Here is a 19,446-nt window from a genome sequence, read left to right as displayed (position 1 = left end):
CAACAAAACCCAACGCACACATCAGAGCAAGCTGGGAGTATACTGGGAGCATTGTTGTTTGGCTCATGAAAGACCATGCTGAGAATATCACAGGCTCTGTTTTATTGCTGTCCTTCCATGCCTTTGGAGAAGGCATCACACTCCCTTTGTAGACAGGGACACTTGGTCTCTCTGGGAGCCCCCAAAGTGCTTGCCAGAGGTTTTAAAGGTCAGAGTTACTGGGATCGGAGCTCTGGCATAGGAACATCTGACGTGGTGCAGGCTATAGAGAAGGCAGCTGCTTCCTTTGCACTCAAGTTATTTTTCCCTTGCCACTTCATGGGTTTGCTGTGTTTTCCCTGGGAGTACTTAACTATCTTTCTTTTTTTTTTTTTTTTTCTTTTTTTTTTTCCCTTGAGCTCTCTGGTTTTGCTTTAAGAGTTACAGCACCATTGATTGTATTGGCTGTCTCAAAAATGGTGCTCTGCTCAGTGTCTGTGGGCTCCCTGCTGCTAAATGCTGCCAGTGGGACTCCAGAGCATTTAGATCAATCAATAGGGCTATCACAGCCTTATTTTCCACACTCCCCATCCCAGGGATGTGTGTGACAATCAGAGAGAGCTCATGAGCCCAAGAGTTGTTGGTGACAGAGTGCACATCTAGTTGTGGGTGTTTTGGTGAGGTTCTGGCACCACCAGAGCTCAGCACCAGGGGCTGTAGACCTGGTGGTGCTGCGGCCAGCTGGCCTCCAGTGCACCCACACTGCTACACCCCACACCTGGGAAGCCTCCCACAGCAGGTGTGGTGGCCATTTAGAATTTGATCCAGTTGTTCAGAGACCCCCACAGTGTGCAGACCTCTAAAGAATTGACTCCTGACTGCATCAGAGTTGGGGAAAAATTGCTTTATTGCTCATACTGACTGTCGTGGAACCTTTAGAGTAGAAATTACAAATGGAACGGTGTAGCAGGCCTTGTTCTTCAGGGCCCTCAGTTATTTCATGACAGAACATTCCCGGGAATGTTGTGCAGTTGTTGCTAACAGATGTTGCTAACAGATTTCTCTGGGAAGGAGAGCATCCACTGACACCGTTACGTTTTTCCTCCAGATCCCATCTAATGCCGAGGCTGAAAGAATCGCGCTCCCACGAGTCCCTGCTCAGTCCCAGTAGTGCTGTTGAGGCTCTGGATCTCAGTATGGAGGAGGAAGTGGTCATCAAGCCAGTCCACAGTAGCATCCTGGGACAAGACTACTGCTTTGAGGTAAGGAGCCACGCTGGGGCTGCTCCTGGGGAGCCAGGTGTGGGCTGGCATCTGGGGCCTGGCTGTTACCAAACATTGCTGCTCAGAATTGCTACACAGAGACCATTTCATAGGCAGAAAATTGCTCCCATCTTTCCAAGGAGGATCATATCCACACAATCAGAGCAGTGAGCTCCTTGTAAGCGCTGTTGCAGCAGAGCTGCTGGCACAGGTGCTGCACTGCTTAGGGCTGTGTATCAGCAGAGCATGAATTTGTTTATGCCCCTACAGTTTATGTTCATACAGATATTGGGAAGTGCTAATCCCTACTCAGTGTTCCCAGAGACATTACATGTGGTCACAGAGCCAGCCTGCTGCTGTCAGTGGGAGTGTGGAGGACTTTGTCTAGAAAACTGAAGCTTCCCTTGTTTTGGTAAATAGAAAAATCTGTGAGCATTTCAGATTACTTTGACATCTGTTATGGCATGTGGTAAGGTCTGTGCTAGCAGGAGGCAGTAGGACATGTACAACCCAAGCTGTAGCTGGATAATTCAGTACAGGATATCTTGGGAATCATTTGTCCTGAATTGTGGATGGCAAAGTATTATTGCTTATGGCAGTGGCTGGGTACAGAACTGGGAAATGGTTTTCTTACAGTAATAAGGCAGTGGATATTTGTGTTTCTGTGAAGAGCAGGTAACACCTGTTTGTGCTTGGACACAGAGAAGCAGATAAATGGTGTAGCTGTGCTTGGATTGTGCTGTAGGGGTGATGGGGCTGCAGGCTGTCCTTGGATGGGCAGTGCTGGGTGAGAATACATGTCAGTGTTCAAGAGGAGTCAGACTGGAAAGATAAAGACATTTTTCTTTACTGAAATCAGCACATTTTGAAATAAGTGAGTTGAAAGATCTATTTCTTAAAATGTAAGAGGGTAACATGAAAACAGTCTTACAAAAAATAGCCTCAAACATAAACTCTGTAGTTGGCTGAGGTATAAATTTTGCATTGCTGTTCATTCTTTGTGGAATTGAGCAAGTGCAATGGGTCGGGAGGGGAACAGTTTTGTAAATTATGTGTCCTCTATTATATTCCACTCAAGAAAGATAAAATAAAGCTAGATGGAAAATAGATGTGACATCCATAATATAAGAGTTGTTTACCAATTCTGTTCAGCGCACAAGAGGAGGGGAAGGGATATGAACAGAACTTGTAGAAAGCTGAGCGAGAGGGAAGTTACACAAGCCATGCACTTGGAAGGAGGAAGAAAATTTTGGGGTTAAGTGAGTTGGATAAAGAGAAGTCACACTGTAAAAAAAGAACGTGTTAATTGGTGTTCTGCAAACCCTGCAGAGGAGAGGAAGAATGCCAGGAAACAACAGGGACATTGATTTGTCACTGGTGGCTGCTCACCAGCAAGCTCCAGCGGGAGGGACCGAGGTGAGAGCTAAATGGCACTTTGTGTCAATGCCTTGCTCTCGTGTCTCCTGAGAGCCTCTTCCAAGCTGGGAGTGAGCTCAGCCCTGGAATGAGTTTGCAGATCTCCTGGGGTCCCAGCTGGGGGCTAGGCAGTGACTACAGCCCACAGCACTTGGGTACCACTGATGGACACAAAGGAGCTCAGGGGATGTCCTGGAAAAGCAGCCCTGACCAAGAAATGCCAGGTGAGAAGGCCCTGCCAGAGTCACAGGGATGAGGGGATGAGGTGTTTTCTGTGCACTGGATGGGGAAGGTGCTGCAGTTGGTGGTGGTGCCTCACCCCTGCCCCTCGAGGCTGTTGAGGACCTGCTCCCTCGGGAGATGTGTTGGGAAGAGGCAGGGCTGGTGTCTCCAGCTGGGCAGTGCCAGCCTTGCTCAGCCCTTCACCTTCTGCCGGCACTGGGGTGGCCGGGCAGGGACAGTGCCTGGGAGCTGTTCCCATCCCCAGCTGGCCAGGGGCCATCAGTGCTCACCTGACACAGCTCCTCCCCCCGAGCAGCCTCGGGGAACAGGCCAGGAAGATCTGACACGGCTGCAGATGGAGGAGAGCGGGTTCGGAGAGGAACTGGCAGCACACCCAGATGGAGACAAAAGCGAGAGGTGCCAAAGCCATCTGCAGTGGAAAACAACCAAGTGGCTCACTGGGAGGCAGCTGGTGGATGAAGGTGCAGGGAATTGTTCCTCCCTTCTATCTCCACCACCCTGCATTAAGACATGCTCTGCCAGGGAGCACAGTCAGCACCAGAGCAGGGCTTTTCCACAGGCTGCATTTGGCTTTTTCTGCTTACTTAGTTTTGTGAAACTTGCTTTTTTCTCACTCGCTGAGTACTTGGCAGTCGGTGTTTACTTGTTTCCTTCATTGATTTTTTTTTTTTTTTTTTCTTTTAAATTACTCAGCATCATCTTATTTCTCCTTGCAAGACTCTTCAGTCAGCAAATCATCCCGTGCCACTGCACGTGCTGCGTGTGCTAAATATACAGTGGGCATCTCAGGCAGTACCAGAGGCTCGGAGCCCGGGCTCCCAGAGCCTGTTCCTGGCCCTGGTTTTTGGAGGGTCCTGGGCCAGGCAGGGCCATTAGGGCTGAGGGGCTCTCTTAGGTCTTGGCAGACCAAAGCCTTGCACAGTCGTGCCTGAGCCATCCCAGGACACAGCTGAGAGAAAGACAAACTGTGGTTGCTCCAATACAACTGAGCCTGTTGCCTCAGCAAGGGAGAATTTAGTGGAGCTAAATTTAGCAGCACTAAATTTGATCCAGCTGTGCAAACGTTGGCCATTGCTGGCGTGGCCCTTCGGGTGCCTGGAGCGGCTGCGGGGCCGGGGGTGCAGCTGAGCCCTGACTGCTCCTTGGAAAACCCTCTGGACACTGAGTGAAGCACCCTCAGTGCTCAGTTATCACCCTGTTACTCCATGCATGTCCCTTCAAGTGAAGCCACCCTGTACCTTAGGACTGTCTTAAAAAGACAAGATTTTATCTGGACAGATTGCCCATCCAAAGACTGGGGATAATGAATAGGAAAAGTAACATTGCAGAAATTAATGAGTTTTATTAATTGAGTTTGTCCTGTATATTAACAGTCTTCCAGCATGTCCAAAATCTTGATGAGACCAGAATATTCTCTTTATAAAGATAATTAATATCTCATAAAGGACATTAATGCCATATGATATTTAAGTCAGAACTCAAAGCTGGGATCTGATTGCAAATCTGGGGAAAATTACATTTTTTCACACATGGTAGGTGTGATCCTCAGTTCCCATCAGACCAAGACACACTTCATATCTGACACATGATTTTCCTCTTCTCTTACTTCAGTATGACAGTTACAGATTTTTTAGGTTTTGAAAGATTAATTTATAATTGGTTTAAAATTGAATAACAAATTTAGCCATGATAATGCATGTGTTTACCTAAGTGTGGCAAGAAAACACAGTGACAATCCTGTGTGCCAGCAGAACTCTGTGTGGGAAGGCTCAGGGATGGAGGTTTACAGGAGCATGGGCAGCAGCAGAGAGGAGATGAGATGAGGCAAGAGGGTTTGTCATGGGAGATTTTGAAGAAGCTGGAAATACTCTGGAGCATGAAAGGAGCTGGAAAGATCACACTGCTGTGCCTGCTGGTATGGAGTCTGTTCTTAAAACTTCAGGAGAGCTTGTGCTCAGCAGAATGTATTTTACAGGCAGAGTACAAAAGTGTGCAAGGACTGGGAGAATGTCTGTCTGGAGGAGAGCTTCTGGAATATCAAGAGTTGGAAGATTCTTTGTGTTTTTATGTAAAGACAGAACAGGCCTCTTCTCATTCTGCCCTGGTCTGTGTTCAAAGGAAGGGATGTGTTCAGCTTATCACTGAGGTTTGCTAATGACAAATCTCAGCGAGTGCCAGCTCTGCTGTAAGAACAGGTTGGACTTCTGGGAGATACATGAAATTAAAAGAGATTGTGTCTCCCAGAAGCTGATAACCCAGTGCACAGTGTGTAAACACAAACACTGGGAGATGATAAAGCACTCACAAATAACTCTGCAGGTTGAGACTGGCGGAAATGAAGCTCACAGGGGAGTTATTTAAAGTACCAGCCAGGTCCATTCAGCCTCCCAGCAGAGCTGTACATGGTGAATATTGCTGGGCAAAAGAAATGCAGAGAGCTGGAGCCACATTCCTGGTGGTCAGGACCAGCTCGTGTGGAGGAGATGGCAGCTTGGGGAATATCTGTGTGTGAGGAGCAGGCGCAGGGAGCTATTGGATTTGATGCCAAGGAAGTTTGATGTGGGGGCATGGGAAGGAAATTTGGTGCCTGTCATTCTGGGCTGCCAGACAGTGGTGCTTCCATGGGCTCAGCAGGATTGAGTTTCCTTGGGATAGCAGGAATGTGATGAGGAGTAAGGGGCACTTGCACCACTGGAAATGTCACTGCTATGAGTGTGATTCTTAAACCCTGGCTATGAACTCCCAGTGGCCAGAGAAAGTCACAAAAATACTGCAGAAAATCCCTTGGGATGAACCTGGAGGCATGAGAGGTGAGAGGAGGGCTCAGCAGCACTTCCAGCCATGTCCAGGTTGGGAAGCCCCCCTGGTTCTCCCCAGCTGGGGATGGGTGCTGTGAGCTCTGAGTGCCCTGGCTGGGCCATGAGCTGGCACGAGCTGTACCATGGCCAGGAATGGGCTGTACAGACCTGTCCCCAAGATCTTCACAGCAAGGGCTCCTGGAGCTGCAGGACACCAAGGGGGAAGGTGGGAAAGCAGGCTTTTTGAGCCCAGTGTTCTGCTGGAAACAAGGAATGGGTTGTTACTGTCACAGGCTTTGGGCTGAGCCTGGAGGAATGCCAAGTAACCACTCAGAGTTCCAATTTATCTTTAGTTCATCTGAGGATTTGCACTCTCTCAGTTGTGGAACTTGGTGGTTTAAAGCATCACATGCATGGGGCCCATTATCTACTGTTTTCTGGTGTGGAAGAGGAGAAGTAATTGGAGTTTGCTTCTATGATTATTTCTGTGACATACAGAGTTGCCCTGTTTTTCCACCAGCCTTAGGGGCTGTTGCTTCATGCTTGGGTAAAGCTGTTTACTTAAAAAAAAAAACCCCAAAATCCAGTAGCATCTTCCCTAAGCCCCCCTCTCTCCACAGCCACACTCTGCAGTGTGCTGGCCAAGATATAATCCTGTTCCTTTCCCTGTAGGTGACGACTTCATCAGGAAGCAAGTGCTTCTCGTGTCGTTCGGCAGCAGAGCGAGATAAATGGATGGAGAACCTGCGGCGTGCCGTGCACCCCAACAAGGTAGTGCCTTTGGAATTGCCTCTGCTCTAGTTCAGTTCCTCCTTATCACATTTCATAGCCCAGTGCATGGGAGCAGCAGGGGATGTATTGTCATTGGAGTGAGTAAGTAGAACTCGGGGTCAGCCTTTTTCCATATTGCTTTCTTCCACAATTATATTTACAGACAACTGCCAGTTATTCCTTCCCCTCTCTTCTCAGCACATGCTGCTTCAGCTCTTGCTAAGAATTGGTCAGACCTGAAGAATCTTCAGTGTTGCTGTTACTGATGGTACTTGCCACTTCCACAGGACTGTCACCTCCCAAAAGCCTTGGGACAGATGTCAGGTAGCTGCCAGCAAAGTCACAAGACTGAACAGTCTGAAGAGTTCACGTGTCAGCTCCTGGCACAGAGTCTGCTTTAGTGATGGAGGAGCTCAGATGTCCATTTTCAGAGGTGACAGTGGAATGTAGCTTTCCCTTCTCCAGCCAGTCGAGGTGCAAAGTCATCTCCTGGGATTTACAGGAACAAATCCTTCTCTTCACTGGAACACAGGGACGCCCAATATGCATTCTTATGGCCCACTAAGACTAAGTACATCCTAAAATAAAACATACAGCTGCTTCTTCCCTGCTGTGCTGGAGTTGGCTGCAAAGATTGGTCAGGATTAATGCAGGATTCCACAGCTGATGAGCTCAACCAAGTCTTCTTCTGCTGGTCAGAGAAGACACAAATGATGGGATCCTGTGAACTCCTCCTGGCTGTGCACACTAATTCAGTCCAGGCCTGGTGGGTTCTGAAGGAGCCCTCAGTGTCAGAGTTTGTTGTTCCCAGCACAGTGCCAAATGTCAGAATAAAAGATTTCCTGTAATATCAGAGTGTGAGCAGTGGAGGGGAGAGGTGGACTTCTGCCTCTGGCAGCATGTTCCTCTAGTGAAGTTCAGTTGCTCCAGTACTTTCCCAGGGCTTTTCCTGGTGATCCTGGCCTGAGAGGGCTGTGTAAGGTTTGTGTTGTCACACTTAGCATGAGACAACTCCTGGGAATGCGAGCTGGGGCTGGGCACGTCACTACAGCTTCAAGGTGCAGTGTTGAGTGGAAATCCATTTGGAAGTATTTCCATCATCTCAAAACCTGCAGTAACTGATGGCTGAGTTTCCATCTTTGTTTGAGTTTGTAGACAATAAACTCTCAGTATCCAGCTTGATATTTCTGTCAGGAATTCAGTGTTCTTGTGCAGTTCCTGTGTGTACTTCCTGAACCTACAGTACCCCATTGTGGACTTCCAGCAGAAATGTTCCTGCCCAGACTCCCCAGCTGAGCAGAGTAAGCTGTGGCTGCTGTTCCAGTGAGGGGTTTCCAAACAAAACAGGGTTTGCAGAATCCCAGCAGTGGTGCAGCTGGCAGTGCTTTATCTTTGGAGTCACTCCTGCAGCAAATACCCCTGCATGTTCTTCCAGGATGAGGTCAGCATCACGAGGGAGCTCTGAAAGATCCACAGGATTCCTGTCTCTGTTATTGTTTAAAAGATATCCAGGGCAGATTTCTGTCTCTGAATTGTCATGATTCTCCCATGGGACTCCCTCTCCTGTGATTCCTCTCAGTGTTTAACTTGGGTGCTCTGAACTTCTGCCCTAAAATATGGTGAGGTTTTACAAAGAGTTTTTTCCCTGCCATTGGTGGTGGCATTCCCACGTGGATGAGGTGATCCCTGGGCGTGCGTTCAGGTCCCTTTGTGTTGCTGTGTTACAGGAAATATCATGAACTCAGTGCTGCTGTAAAGCAGCTCTGCTGAAATCAGAGGAGGCTGTGAGATACCTGTAACAGCTTCTGCTTTGCACAAACCATTCAGGACCAGTGAGGTTCTTTTGGATTCTTCAGAGGCCCTCTTGGCAGGGAATGGGAAATGGTACATTTATGATTTGGAGGGGTTTTATCTTCCTTGTTCCTTATATTAATTGGCACCAACAGACATGGAGAGCACGATGATATTTTGGAAAATTAACATAAGTAGTGTTATTATGCAAATTCTTGAGATCCAGTATTTCCTTAAAATAAAGTGTAATTAAGCCTCTGCTCATTTAGCACATCCGAAATAATTAATTCATATCTCCAGTTTTGTTGTGCTTGGCTTTGTGGGGTTTTTTATTGACCTTTTTTTCTTTGCATCTTTTTTTCAGGACAACAGCAGGAGGGTAGAGAATATGTTAAAGTTATGGATTATTGAAGCGAAGGACCTGCCAGCTAAGAAGAAGTACTTGTGTGAATTATGCCTGGATGACGTTCTTTATGCACGAACTACCTGTAAATTGAAAACTGATAATGTCTTTTGGGGGGAGCACTTTGAATTTAATAACCTCCCATCGCTCAAAAACATTACTGTGCACTTATACAAAGAGACTGACAAGAAGAAGAAGAAGGACAAGACCAACTTCATTGGGCAGGTGAACATCCCCGTGAGCTCGGTGACGGGCCGGCAGTTCGTGGAGAAATGGTACCCAGTGGTGAGCCCCAACCCTGGCAAGGGCAAGTCCCCGGGGCCCATGATCCGCATCAAGTCCCGCTACCAGAGCATGAGCATCCTTCCCATGGAGATGTACAAGGAGTTTGCTGAGTACATCACCAACAATTACATGGTGCTGTGCTCGGTGCTGGAGCCCTCGCTGAGCGTGAAGAACAAAGAGGAGATGGCGTCGGCGCTGGTGCACATCCTGCAGAGCACGGGCAAGGCCAAGGTAGGACCCTGTGCCATCTGTGCCCCCCCAGACAGAGGAGCAGACTCTGGGGTTGGGTTGGGAAAGCTCGTCAGTTGGGCTTCGGGCCATCGTTAACGTGCTCTGTTTTTCTTTTGATTGCAAACAAGTTGGTAGCACACACAGCACGAGTTACTTAATTAGCAGAGAGGTTGGTGGGACCACGAGACACCAACTGAGCCACTTTCCTTCACTCTTCTCCTTCTGGAGGCTCAGGGGCCAGGCTCTTTCTGTATAAACAGGCACAGTTGTGAAAGTAAGCAAGAAGGCAGTTTTCCAGGATGGAATGTAAGCAGTGCTGGCCTGAGCTGTGCAGCCTGTGTGTGCTGGCTGTTCCTGGGTTCCATGCTCTGCTCCCTCTGTGCTGAGCACCCTGCACAGTGGAGCTGAACAGGAGTGAGCAGCCTCTCCAGAATTCCAGACCAAAGTGCCTGCAGGCAGGCATGTCTCTGGATCAGCTCTTGGTCTTCAGGGTGTGTGCTACTGCTTTTGGAAAGGGGTCCGGGGGTGCTCCCGTGGCAGTGCTCGTTGGAGATTGATGCCACCGACTTGCACGTGGTGGAAGTTCAGCCTTTGTGGAGCACTTTGAGCCTCCTTCCTGGTTGGGAATGCCGTGCCAGGTCTGGGGAAGAAGCAGGCCAGGAGGAGGCAGAGAGTAGGAGTTACTCCTGGTTGTGATCCGTGAGGGAGCAGGCAGGGTGAGCAGAGCTGGAATGCCCTTCCTTGCTGAGGTCCCCAGCACACAGGGCAGGGAGTGAGCCCTGCTGCAGAGCATCCTCCATCCCTGGTGACCTGGCACAGCCACAGCAGGCAGTGCCCGTGGCAGGGCTGCAGGAGTTAAAGCACCACTGATTTTCTGTGACCATCAGGGGAGAGCTGGGGAAGGGCAAGATGTCCAAAGCTTTTGCTGTGCTGAGGAGATAGGAGCTCCTCACCTGAGGGGCAGTCACAAGGCTCTGCTTCCTTGGCAGCTGCTGCTGCTGCCAGGGCCCATGGCCGGGCTCGTGGATTAGCTTTAGTTACCATCTGTTGGACAGAGAAGTGGCTTGGCTTCCTGATCTAGTTCAGGGCAGGCAAAGCTCGCTGAGAGGATTGGGAGCCGGGGGCCTGCTGCTGCAGCAGCAGAGAAAATAGCCCTGTTAAAGCCTCCTGATCCCGGGAATGCAGGGAAGGACCTGTGGGGAGTAACACTGTGGCTCCACAAGAGCTGTGCTTGGTGTCTCTGCTCACTCCTTGTGCCAGGGCTCCAGAGCTGTCAGCCCGTGGTTCCTGGGCACAGCCCTGCCTTATGGTGGCACCAGGGGCTCTGCTGCCCCTCGCTGTGGCTCCTGCAGCTCTAATGCCAGGGCTTTGTGGGAATAACATTGCCATGGAAGACCCTGTCCATGGCTAACACAGTTCTGGTGCAAAAGGCTTCAAGTGCCATCCCAGTCTTGATCACCATGGATCATGTGTGGGCATGGCGGAGTGGTTGTCACTGCTCCAGCCTTTTTCCTCTGCCTCTCAGTACTGGAGAGGCTCCAGAGGGAGCAAGTGTGTTTCCAGACATGTGTCTGCATCAGTGCTTGAGATCCCAGAGGCTTTACACAGGGGACACAGCAAACAGTAAACAGACTTGATGACTTTTCCCCTAAAATGGAGCTTCTGCTTTCCCTGCCTGTCATCTGCCATCAGCATTAGCGCAGGGTTTGGGGAGCTGTCAGAGCAACAGGAGTTATTGGAGCATGGGAGCCAGGTGCTGCATCCTGGGCTGGACAAGCAGGGAGGGGGAAAGGCAGCAGAAAGGTAGAAAAATAATGAATGAGAAGAAAGCACCCCCTCAGCCCTGCTTGGCGGATGTGGGTGCACCCTGGTACCCCTCAGGAGAGCTCCCTTTGGCTGCCCCAGCACCCTGACCCCTGAGTGCAGGGCCAGCAGGGCAGGGTCCCCCTTCTCCAGGCCTCTGTCCCCTGGTGACTCTCAGAAGCTTGCCCAGGCTAGAGGTGGGTTCCTCATCCTTGTGCATCACCAGGAGCCTTCCCAGTGAGCCCTTCAAAATCCCCCTCTGCCCCGTGGCTGTGGCCAACGGTAACCACTGATTGATTTCTGTGATAAAGGGGCTTTTGTGGCTCTTGGCTGCTGTAGCTGCGCTAAAGCACCAATTATGGACTGTGAAACAAGTGTCCAGTAGATTATCTTGGAAGACTCGTTAGCAGCTGATTGCTGTTGGGCTGTTACTGTTTTCCTGCAGCGATTTGCTGTAAATACGGGGTAATCCCTTAATGAGGCCGGGATCGGCCGTGTGTCTGCCCGGAGCTCCGGGCAGGAGAGGTGTGATGGTGCCACGTGCCAGACACAGCCAGGTCCCAGCCACCGGGTCCCTGGGCAGGCAGGGCCATCCCTACCCGCAGACACCCCATACCGAGGCACACCCTGCCAGCCAGGTGTGGTTACCTGGAGCTGCTAAACCCCAGAGTCCCTCCTGCCACGGGGGCAGGATGCCTGGGGCTGCAGGTGGAAGGGGGACAAAGGCTGTAGCTGAATTTGTGAATTCTTTCCCTAAATCTCTGCTTCTTCCTGGGCTGTAGCTGTATCACAATAGATTAAAAGGTGGAGCATGAAAGCAGAGTCCCCTCTGGAGTCAAAGTCCGTGCTTCCCTTGATCTCCGTGTGGGAAAGGGAAGAACTTCATCCCTGCAGTGCTGGGTTGGTGTGCACGGGGCACGCCTGGAAAGCCCTGAGCAGCTGCCAAGGCAGTGGGTGGAGGGGAGGGGAAGAGGGTTTTGATAAGGTTCTGAGTGCAGGCACTCAGGGAGGGAGGGAGCTGCCCCAGCCCGCTGGAAAATCTGACAGACATCCTTCAGCTCTTGGCACACACAGATGTCCCCTGTCTCTTATGGCAAGAAAGGCTGAGAGATATTTGGTGGTTGAAGCAGAGATGTGGCCTCTCAGCTCAGTCCTTCACTTGTTACCTGTTTTCACCTTCCTAGTGAGAGCACTGATGAAGTGTTTGTTCCCTTTAAGGATGTGGAGATGCCCGATGGTTTTCACATGTTTTGCAACCCGAGGATGAAAGACACAAAGTCATAAAGCAGTTCTGCTGCCAGGGTTGGAGTTACCAGGAGTGCTCAGTCCTGCCTTACAGGGCTTGGTGTGGCCCCTGTGATGTGGTTGTGGATAGGTGGCTGCATCCTTCCCAAAGGACTTCTGATGCTTCCGGAATATTTCCCATGCTTAGATTTGTTTTAGGGCTGTCTCAGAGCTCCCAGAGCTCAGTTCATGACCATAAATATACAAAAAACTTCTCTTGTCCAGAGCACTGGTAGATCAAACCCAGCATTAGACAAAGCTCTAACCAGCCAGCTGCTCACTGGAAATAAATATTTATGGTGTTGGGAATGGAGTGAGGGATAAACATGTGTCCCTGTGTGTTTGTGCTGAGAGGATGTGCCTCAGCTGAGCAGATGTAGCTGCTCCCCCCGGGTGGATCTGCTGGAACCCCACGTTCCAGTGGCAGAGCCAGGGCTGGGTCAGGGCTCTGGGACCTGCAGACACCACACAGGGCTGGAAAGTGACTGCTGGGCTCAGGCAGGGACATGAGAGGTCATTCAGTATGTTCGTGTTGGATCCTCAGGTTTGCTTATTTCCCCGAGCAAGGTGATGGACACAGATTGCCGTGAGTTAACCTTCACATTGCCATTCACCACCTTTTCCCAAGGAGAGTTAGAAAAGGCCAAAAGTGCCATGGATGAGTTGCAGGGCTTGAAGGAGGGACCATCGCTCTGTTTCCTGGCAGAGAAGTATCTGGAGCAGATCCTCAGAGGAACCGTGTGATGGAAGAGTTGAGAACTTGGGGCTGGGGTCCTTGGTTTCACACCATCTGTCCAGGACCCAGCTGCTGCCCCTCTGCCACTCTCCTTTCCTACTCCTCAGCCTCCTGTGCCAGAGTTCCCTCCCCCATGGGTGTGTCCCAGTGCTCCTGCACCTGAAACCTACAGCCCTACCGACCACTGGTGTTTTTCACCTTTGCATAAGGGCCCAGCTGGACTCTTGAGCTAGTCTTTGAAATAAGCAATAATCTTATTACCTTTATCAATTCAATCCTCTTAAGGTTAAGTCAATCCTATTAATCAGGCTTGTGATTTGGAGAACCTTATTATTTCAAAGTCAATCTGCCCATCAGTCAGTTACGATACCAGGAATGATCAGCTCCAGCCCAGAGGGTGTGTGACCACCACGGGGAGCGCAGCGCCGTGGGTCTCCTCAGCTCCCTGGCACCCCACGTGCTCCAGCTCTGGACACATCCCAGAGAGGCTGGGCTGGGAGCACCTTCCTGGGCTGGCAAAGTGCAGAATCCTTTCTGGATTTGGACAGGACGCGTCCTACAAGACTTGTGCTGTTTGTCAGCTCCTTTGGAAGTGCTCCTGCTCCCACCACAGCCCTGCCAGGCACCTGGCTGGCTTCATCCTTCTGCCTCAGGGGCTCAGGAGCCGGAGGGCCAGGCACTGCCAGTGCCACCCTGCAGGCACAGGGACCAACCAGCACTTGGAACCCCTCGGGACTGGGGCTGCCAGCTCCTGCCTGCCTTGGGAGGAGCTGCATTGGAATAGCACAGGCTAGTTTATGTGCAAAGTGGAGACCAGTGCAGCCTTGTGCTGTCATGCTCTGAATTTATTTATTTATGAATTGCTCTTCTTTATCAGCATACGTGCAGCGACTGGGGTCGCACAGGTTCAGATCCGTCCAGTCTGAAGCAAAAAGCCTTAAAATAAACAAGGGAACAAGCCTAAAGAACACTGCTACAGCCCTTAATTTTGGCTGTAGACCTCTTCCTTCCCCTCTCAACTCTGATGTAATGAAATAAAGCATCTTATTTTCTTCCATTGCCAGGGGCCCTAACTGAAAACAACCCCCTGCTGATCTCTGCTGCTCAGAAACAGGGAGTTTTATTGGCTTTAGTTATTGCATTTTATTCAGGACCTTGTATGTGGGTGAGTGAGGCCCCCGGAGGGATTCCACAAGTATTTGCATTCCATTTGTGTCTTCTGAGTGCTGGCTGCTGGAGTACTTAAGGCACAGATAGCAGAAGTGTGATCCAGAGCCGATGTGGCTTTTCCATGGAGGGAAGGGAGGAAGTGAAGGTCTGGCTGAAGGCAGGATGTCATGGGAAGTGACCCGCGGCCGAGGAGCCTTTCCCGCGGCTGGCAGAGCTGCCCAGAGCAGTCCCTGCAGAGGAACTCGCCCAAGGACGCTGCCTGGGGGAATTTTGAGCCCTGACACATCCCAGGGCCAGGTCCTACAGCCCAGCTGGATGGCTCTGCAGCCCAGACCTGCAGGGACAGGGAGGATCCTGACCCGTGGGATGCTGCTGGGTGTCCTGGCTCCCCCCTCCTTCCCTGCTCAGTTGCAAGGCCAGATTCTGCGGTGTTACTCCTCAGCTTTGGGTTCTGTGCCATAATGGAATTCTCTGGGACTTTAGCAGCTTTCCTTTCCACTTCAGAGACAAGGGGTCCTTTTCCCAGCTGCTGAGCTGCAGATGTTCCATAGGGAATATTAACAGCAGCAGAGATTTCCAGGGGATCTTTTCTGGCTTTGTGTTGAGTCCTGCCATGGAATCTTACCTCGTTTTAAATTCTAGTGGATTCTGTAGATCAGCCCAAGGCACCCAAATTCACATTAACTCTGGCTCCCACTTGGCCCTGGGTTTCCAGGACTCAGCAGCCAGTGCTCAGCTGACAAGAGGGGGAAAAGCAAACACTTGGCTAAGAGACGCTGTAAAACTCAGTGTTCCTGAGATAATTAGTATGTTGGGAAAGTGACAGGAAAGAGAATCAAGCAAAGCCAAGATCAGCGGCTGCTAATTAAGAATCAGCACCTTGTGTCAGCCTGAGCGGTGGCTTGGAATTGAAACGTACCCTGGGAGAGCCCCGGGAAGATAAAGGTGATAGAGTTACCCAGATAGCAGCTAACGGGATTTGAGCGGGGTTTAAAGTTTCATTCCAGCTTGGCTGATAAAAAGGGCAAAATGAGAGAAAATAGCAGAGGGAGGCACGTGCTTTGCTTCCAGGAGGGATTTTTGCCTCGGCAGCTGCCAGAGTGTTGCAGACGTAGCAGGATTTGAGGAAGGGCATCTTCTGGCTAAAGAAATAATGGAAATTACTTTTATTTTTTTAGCCCAAAGCTCCTCCTTAGCTTTTTTGGAGGGTCTTGGGGGAAAGTCAAGGCAGTGTGCTGGTCCCAGTCAGAGTGTTGTGGGAAGGTGGGAGCAGTGGGTCGTTGGGTACTGCAGGGATGTCACCTCCCCTTCTCCTGTGCTCTTACACAGGGATGTAGCTGCCTGCCCCAGGGTTTGCCTTTGCCTGGGACAGGAGCACAGTGGTGGAGGGTCTGTGGATTAAATTATTTGGGTCTTCTGGGTTCAGGGAAAGCAGTTTGTTGAACCTTGATTACACTTTTAATTCAGAGATTTCCATGTGAAAAACGAAACAGAGCAAGTTGCATCTGGTGCAAAGCCCCCATCCAGCCACTGGCAGGGAGTCCGACCTGATGTCCCCTGTCCCCAGTGTGGGTTGGAACCAGCTGGACCATGGCAGCTCTGCTGTGCCTGGGGACATCAGGGAAGGACCTGGGGTGCTCCTGCTGCCCCTGCCAGGAACAGGCTGTGACCATCAGGGGAAATGAAGAATTTCTTAGTGGAAGGTTATTACGAAGCAGATGATGTTGTTTTAATGGAAAGAGTTTAAGAAGGTGCCCTTGGCTGTGGAGCTGAATGAATGTGTGTGTCATCATTTCTCTGTCTCCTACATGGGAGGCAGTCAGAGAGTTAACGTGGGTGATTTACACAGTGCCAGTGGCCTCCTTCCATTGTCACTCAGGTGAGTGGTGACACCTCAGCGCCTGGTGCAGCAAGGAGTAGCTGGGCAGAGCTGCTCTGTCCATTAGCAGTGCAGAGAACATGTATCAGCATTAGCAGGTGCCTGGCATTCCTCCTGGATCAGGCCTGGCTGCAGCACACTCGGATCAGCAGCGTGCCCAGGAGCTCCTGACCCCCTGCTCAGTGGCTGAAGCAGACACAGAGCTCACTCTAAAACGTTGTTTTTCCTCTGGAATTTGCAGTTGAAGCCAGACTGATGCAGGGGCAGCTGTCGGGGGCTGTTCCTGCTCACCCCTTCCATTACTCTGCAGCACAAGGGATTATCAGATCCCATGGATTTGGTTGTGTGCACATCAGACCAAGAATGCCCAAAACAGGCACTGTCAGTGCTGTTTATCTCCATGAATAGGGAGGAAATGGGAAATTTGAGTATCTCAGTGCATATCTAAGGTTTGTGTGTCAGCCATTAACTGGGCACAACTCATGACATTGGAGCATGGCCCTGGTTTGCAGCCAGTGCAGTTGGACACCAAACACAGCCGTGTTTAACAGGAGAGAAAAGGTTTTGCCCACAGAATGTGAAGCTGACACGAGAGTAGCCAAAGGGCAGCACCGATGGGGAGGCAGATGCGGGTCTGGGATGAGTCATTGTCGGGGTGCAGGAGTTGAGGCTCTCCAGAGGTTTATTTCTCCTTGTCTCTGAGGAAGTTCAGGCAGGCAGTGAGGCAGTGTGTTCAGGATCACCTGCAGCACCTCCAGTCCCTTGGGTGCCTCACGAAGGTGGCACCTCTCGGGGCTGGGGAGCTGCAGCTCTGCGGAACCAGTGTCAGTGCGTGGTCACCCACCATGGGCTTTGCTTTCCAGGATTTCTTGACTGACCTGATGATGTCTGAAGTTGATCGCTGTGGTGAGAATGAGCATCTCATTTTCAGGGAGAACACACTGGCCACCAAAGCAATCGAAGAATACCTGAAGCTGGTGGGGCAGAAATACTTACAAGATGCCTTAGGTACGTACAGAGCATTGGCAGGTGTTGTCCAGAGAAGTTCTCCAGGCTGCATGGTGGGGACGTCACCTGAGCCCTGATGGCCATCAGAGCCCTCAGCATTTTCCTGCTGGAGGGTTTCCCTGGCAGCCTGGACACGGCTGTGGCCGCAGTGGGCAGCTCCCTGCTGCCAGGTGAAGGTGACTGCAGGGCTGGCACCTTCATCTGCTTTCAGAGGAGATAACCCGTGGAGGTTTGAAGGCATTCTGCTGCCTGCCAGGGCTCCTGTCTCAGCGCTGGCTGTCAGGGGCTGATTGAATCTCCCCCCTTGCACCCCCACCAGAGATGCTGCCCAGCTCCTGCAGCGCTCCCGAGTCAGATGAGATCTCCCAAGTCGCAGTGATGCGCTGCCTCCCGGAGCATCCAGCACTGGGAACCCTCCTGGTGGTTTGTTTTTTTTTTTTCCAAGTGCTGGCTCTGTTTATGGCTCCAAAAATACTTCTCTTGATACAAATGAAAATAATTAGAAGTTTCTGCTCCTGGGCAGGTCAGGAAGGAATTGCTGCATGCAGGGAACACAACATGAGGATGGGGAGAGGCTGCCTTGGATCCTCTGAGCTTCCATTGGATCCACATTCCAGGGCAGGATGAGCAGAGTTTCTATTAAGGTGTTAATTTTTAAGTATGTTGGGTTCCTGCTAGTGGATTTGTATAATTTTAGCAAGGAGCAAAGAAGCATAAATACTTTATTAAGATAATAATAATAATAATGAAAACCTTGAAGAAAGGGAAATAATTGAACAAATTCAGGCAGAGAGCCCACAAGAATAGCAAAAGGAATATTACTTATTTCTGCCTTGTAATGCTTTCTGGTTGAAGGCAAGTCTGTAAGTAGATTACTCATAAAAATTCTCACAAGCCAGGAGATTAATGATATCAGAGAATTTTGAAATACTTCCTTTTGGGGGCTCAATGCCAGTTCCATCTCGTGCAGGAGGAGCCTGGGGTTCCTGCTCATGGTGGGGTGCTGGTTCTGAGTGACCTTTTCCCAGGGAGATGAATCACCTGCGTGTCACAAGATGCCCCAGGGCAGCATGGCACCGTCCTTGGAACCATGGAGCAGGTGATGGGGCCAGGGAAGAACAGCAGGCATCACCTGCAGGCGAGCAGAGCAGCTCCAGAGCTCCCTGGCAGAGCTGAAAATACACTGGAGAGGCTCTCCAGTATGTAATTAAAATTTGTTTTGGCAATAGGGAAGGAATGCAGATTGGAGTGGGGAAAAAACAGAATGGGAAAATCCAAGACAGTCAGGAATTAGGAGCAAACCAACTGGAATTAGAAGAAAACCAAACCAAACTTTTCTCCCAGAACGTCTCCCAAGCTAAACGCTGTGTCCTCATCCCTGTTACCCTGTCCCAAATCTCCCAGTCACTGCTGGGATGAAGGACTGACCCTCCAACCCTGAGTGCAGGGGCTGTGCCCAGCTACCCTGCAGTGAAAGGTGGCACAAGAGCAGAAGCTGGTGGAGCAGCTCAGTGTGAGCCTCTGCAAGGGTGAGGGAGGAGCAGCCAGGCAGCAAAGAGGAGCACAGGAAAACTCAAGGAAATATTTTAATTTAATTTTATGTGATGTTCAGCTCAAAATAAACCAAGCAAATTGTTTCTTTCCTTTAATTACCTATTTCTCCTGTGAATCACAGTGGTTTGTCAGCACCAGGGCACAGGCTGCAGTAGCAGGCCACGCTACCAATAATTACAGGACCTGCCAGCATCCTTCCTCCCAGATTAGCCCAAGGAAGTGTCTCTGGAGCTGGTGTAAGGGGGTTAGGTGGGTGCTGGGCAGAGCAGCCCAGATGCAATATCCCAGAGCCACAGGGACAGTGCTGCCAGCTGGGAACAGGGATGGAATGTGCAGGGTGCTGGGTGTGCTCTGCTGGTCGTGAGCTCCCAAGGAACTGCCAGGAACTCTCTTGGGTCCTCTTGGAGACATGGAGAGCTGCCCCAGGGGCCACCAATGTGCTCTTGTATCCCTCTCGTCTTCCCTCAGTGTGATGGAGTGCCAGGGAGCTGCTCGGGCACTGGGGTTTAGGAATAGAGCTGCTTGAAGGCTGCACTTCTCATGTCTCCAAACCCATCACCAACTCTGTTTTACAGGCGAGTTCATCAAGGCACTGTATGAATCAGATGAAAATTGTGAGGTGGATCCCAGCAAATGTTCATCTTCAGACCTCCCCGAACATCAGGGCAACCTGAAGATGTGCTGTGAGCTGGCCTTCTGCAAGATCATCAACTCCTACTGGTGGGTATCCCGGGAGTGGCACTCCCTCCTCCTGGAGTGCTGTGTCTGCAGGAGCTGGGACCTTGGCTCTGGCAGAGCTGTGGAGGGGGAGCTGCCAGAGTTTGGAGTATCTG

At 50.7% G+C, this 19,446-nt stretch overlaps 1 protein-coding gene across 11 annotated transcripts in view; it reads left to right on the top strand.

The window, feature by feature from the left end:
* DAB2IP (DAB2 interacting protein) overlaps positions 1-19,446 on the top strand; it is a 184,103-nt gene that overhangs the window by 148,525 nt on the left and 16,132 nt on the right. For all 11 annotated transcript variants that reach the window (XM_053996186.1, XM_053996187.1, XM_053996194.1 and 8 more), the window contains 5 exons: positions 1,088-1,241; positions 6,371-6,469; positions 8,625-9,179; positions 16,915-17,059; positions 19,189-19,333. In XM_053996186.1, coding sequence (XP_053852161.1) covers positions 1,088-1,241; positions 6,371-6,469; positions 8,625-9,179; positions 16,915-17,059; positions 19,189-19,333 — 1,098 coding nt within the window. The remainder of the gene's footprint in view (positions 1-1,087; positions 1,242-6,370; positions 6,470-8,624; positions 9,180-16,914; positions 17,060-19,188; positions 19,334-19,446) is intronic.

This window comes from Vidua macroura, chromosome 21, assembly GCF_024509145.1.
Source record: "Vidua macroura isolate BioBank_ID:100142 chromosome 21, ASM2450914v1, whole genome shotgun sequence".
Classification (NCBI taxonomy): Eukaryota; Metazoa; Chordata; class Aves; order Passeriformes; family Viduidae; genus Vidua; species Vidua macroura.
Note: the sequence above shows the minus strand (reverse complement) of the source record. Positions and strands in the feature narration are given on the sequence as shown.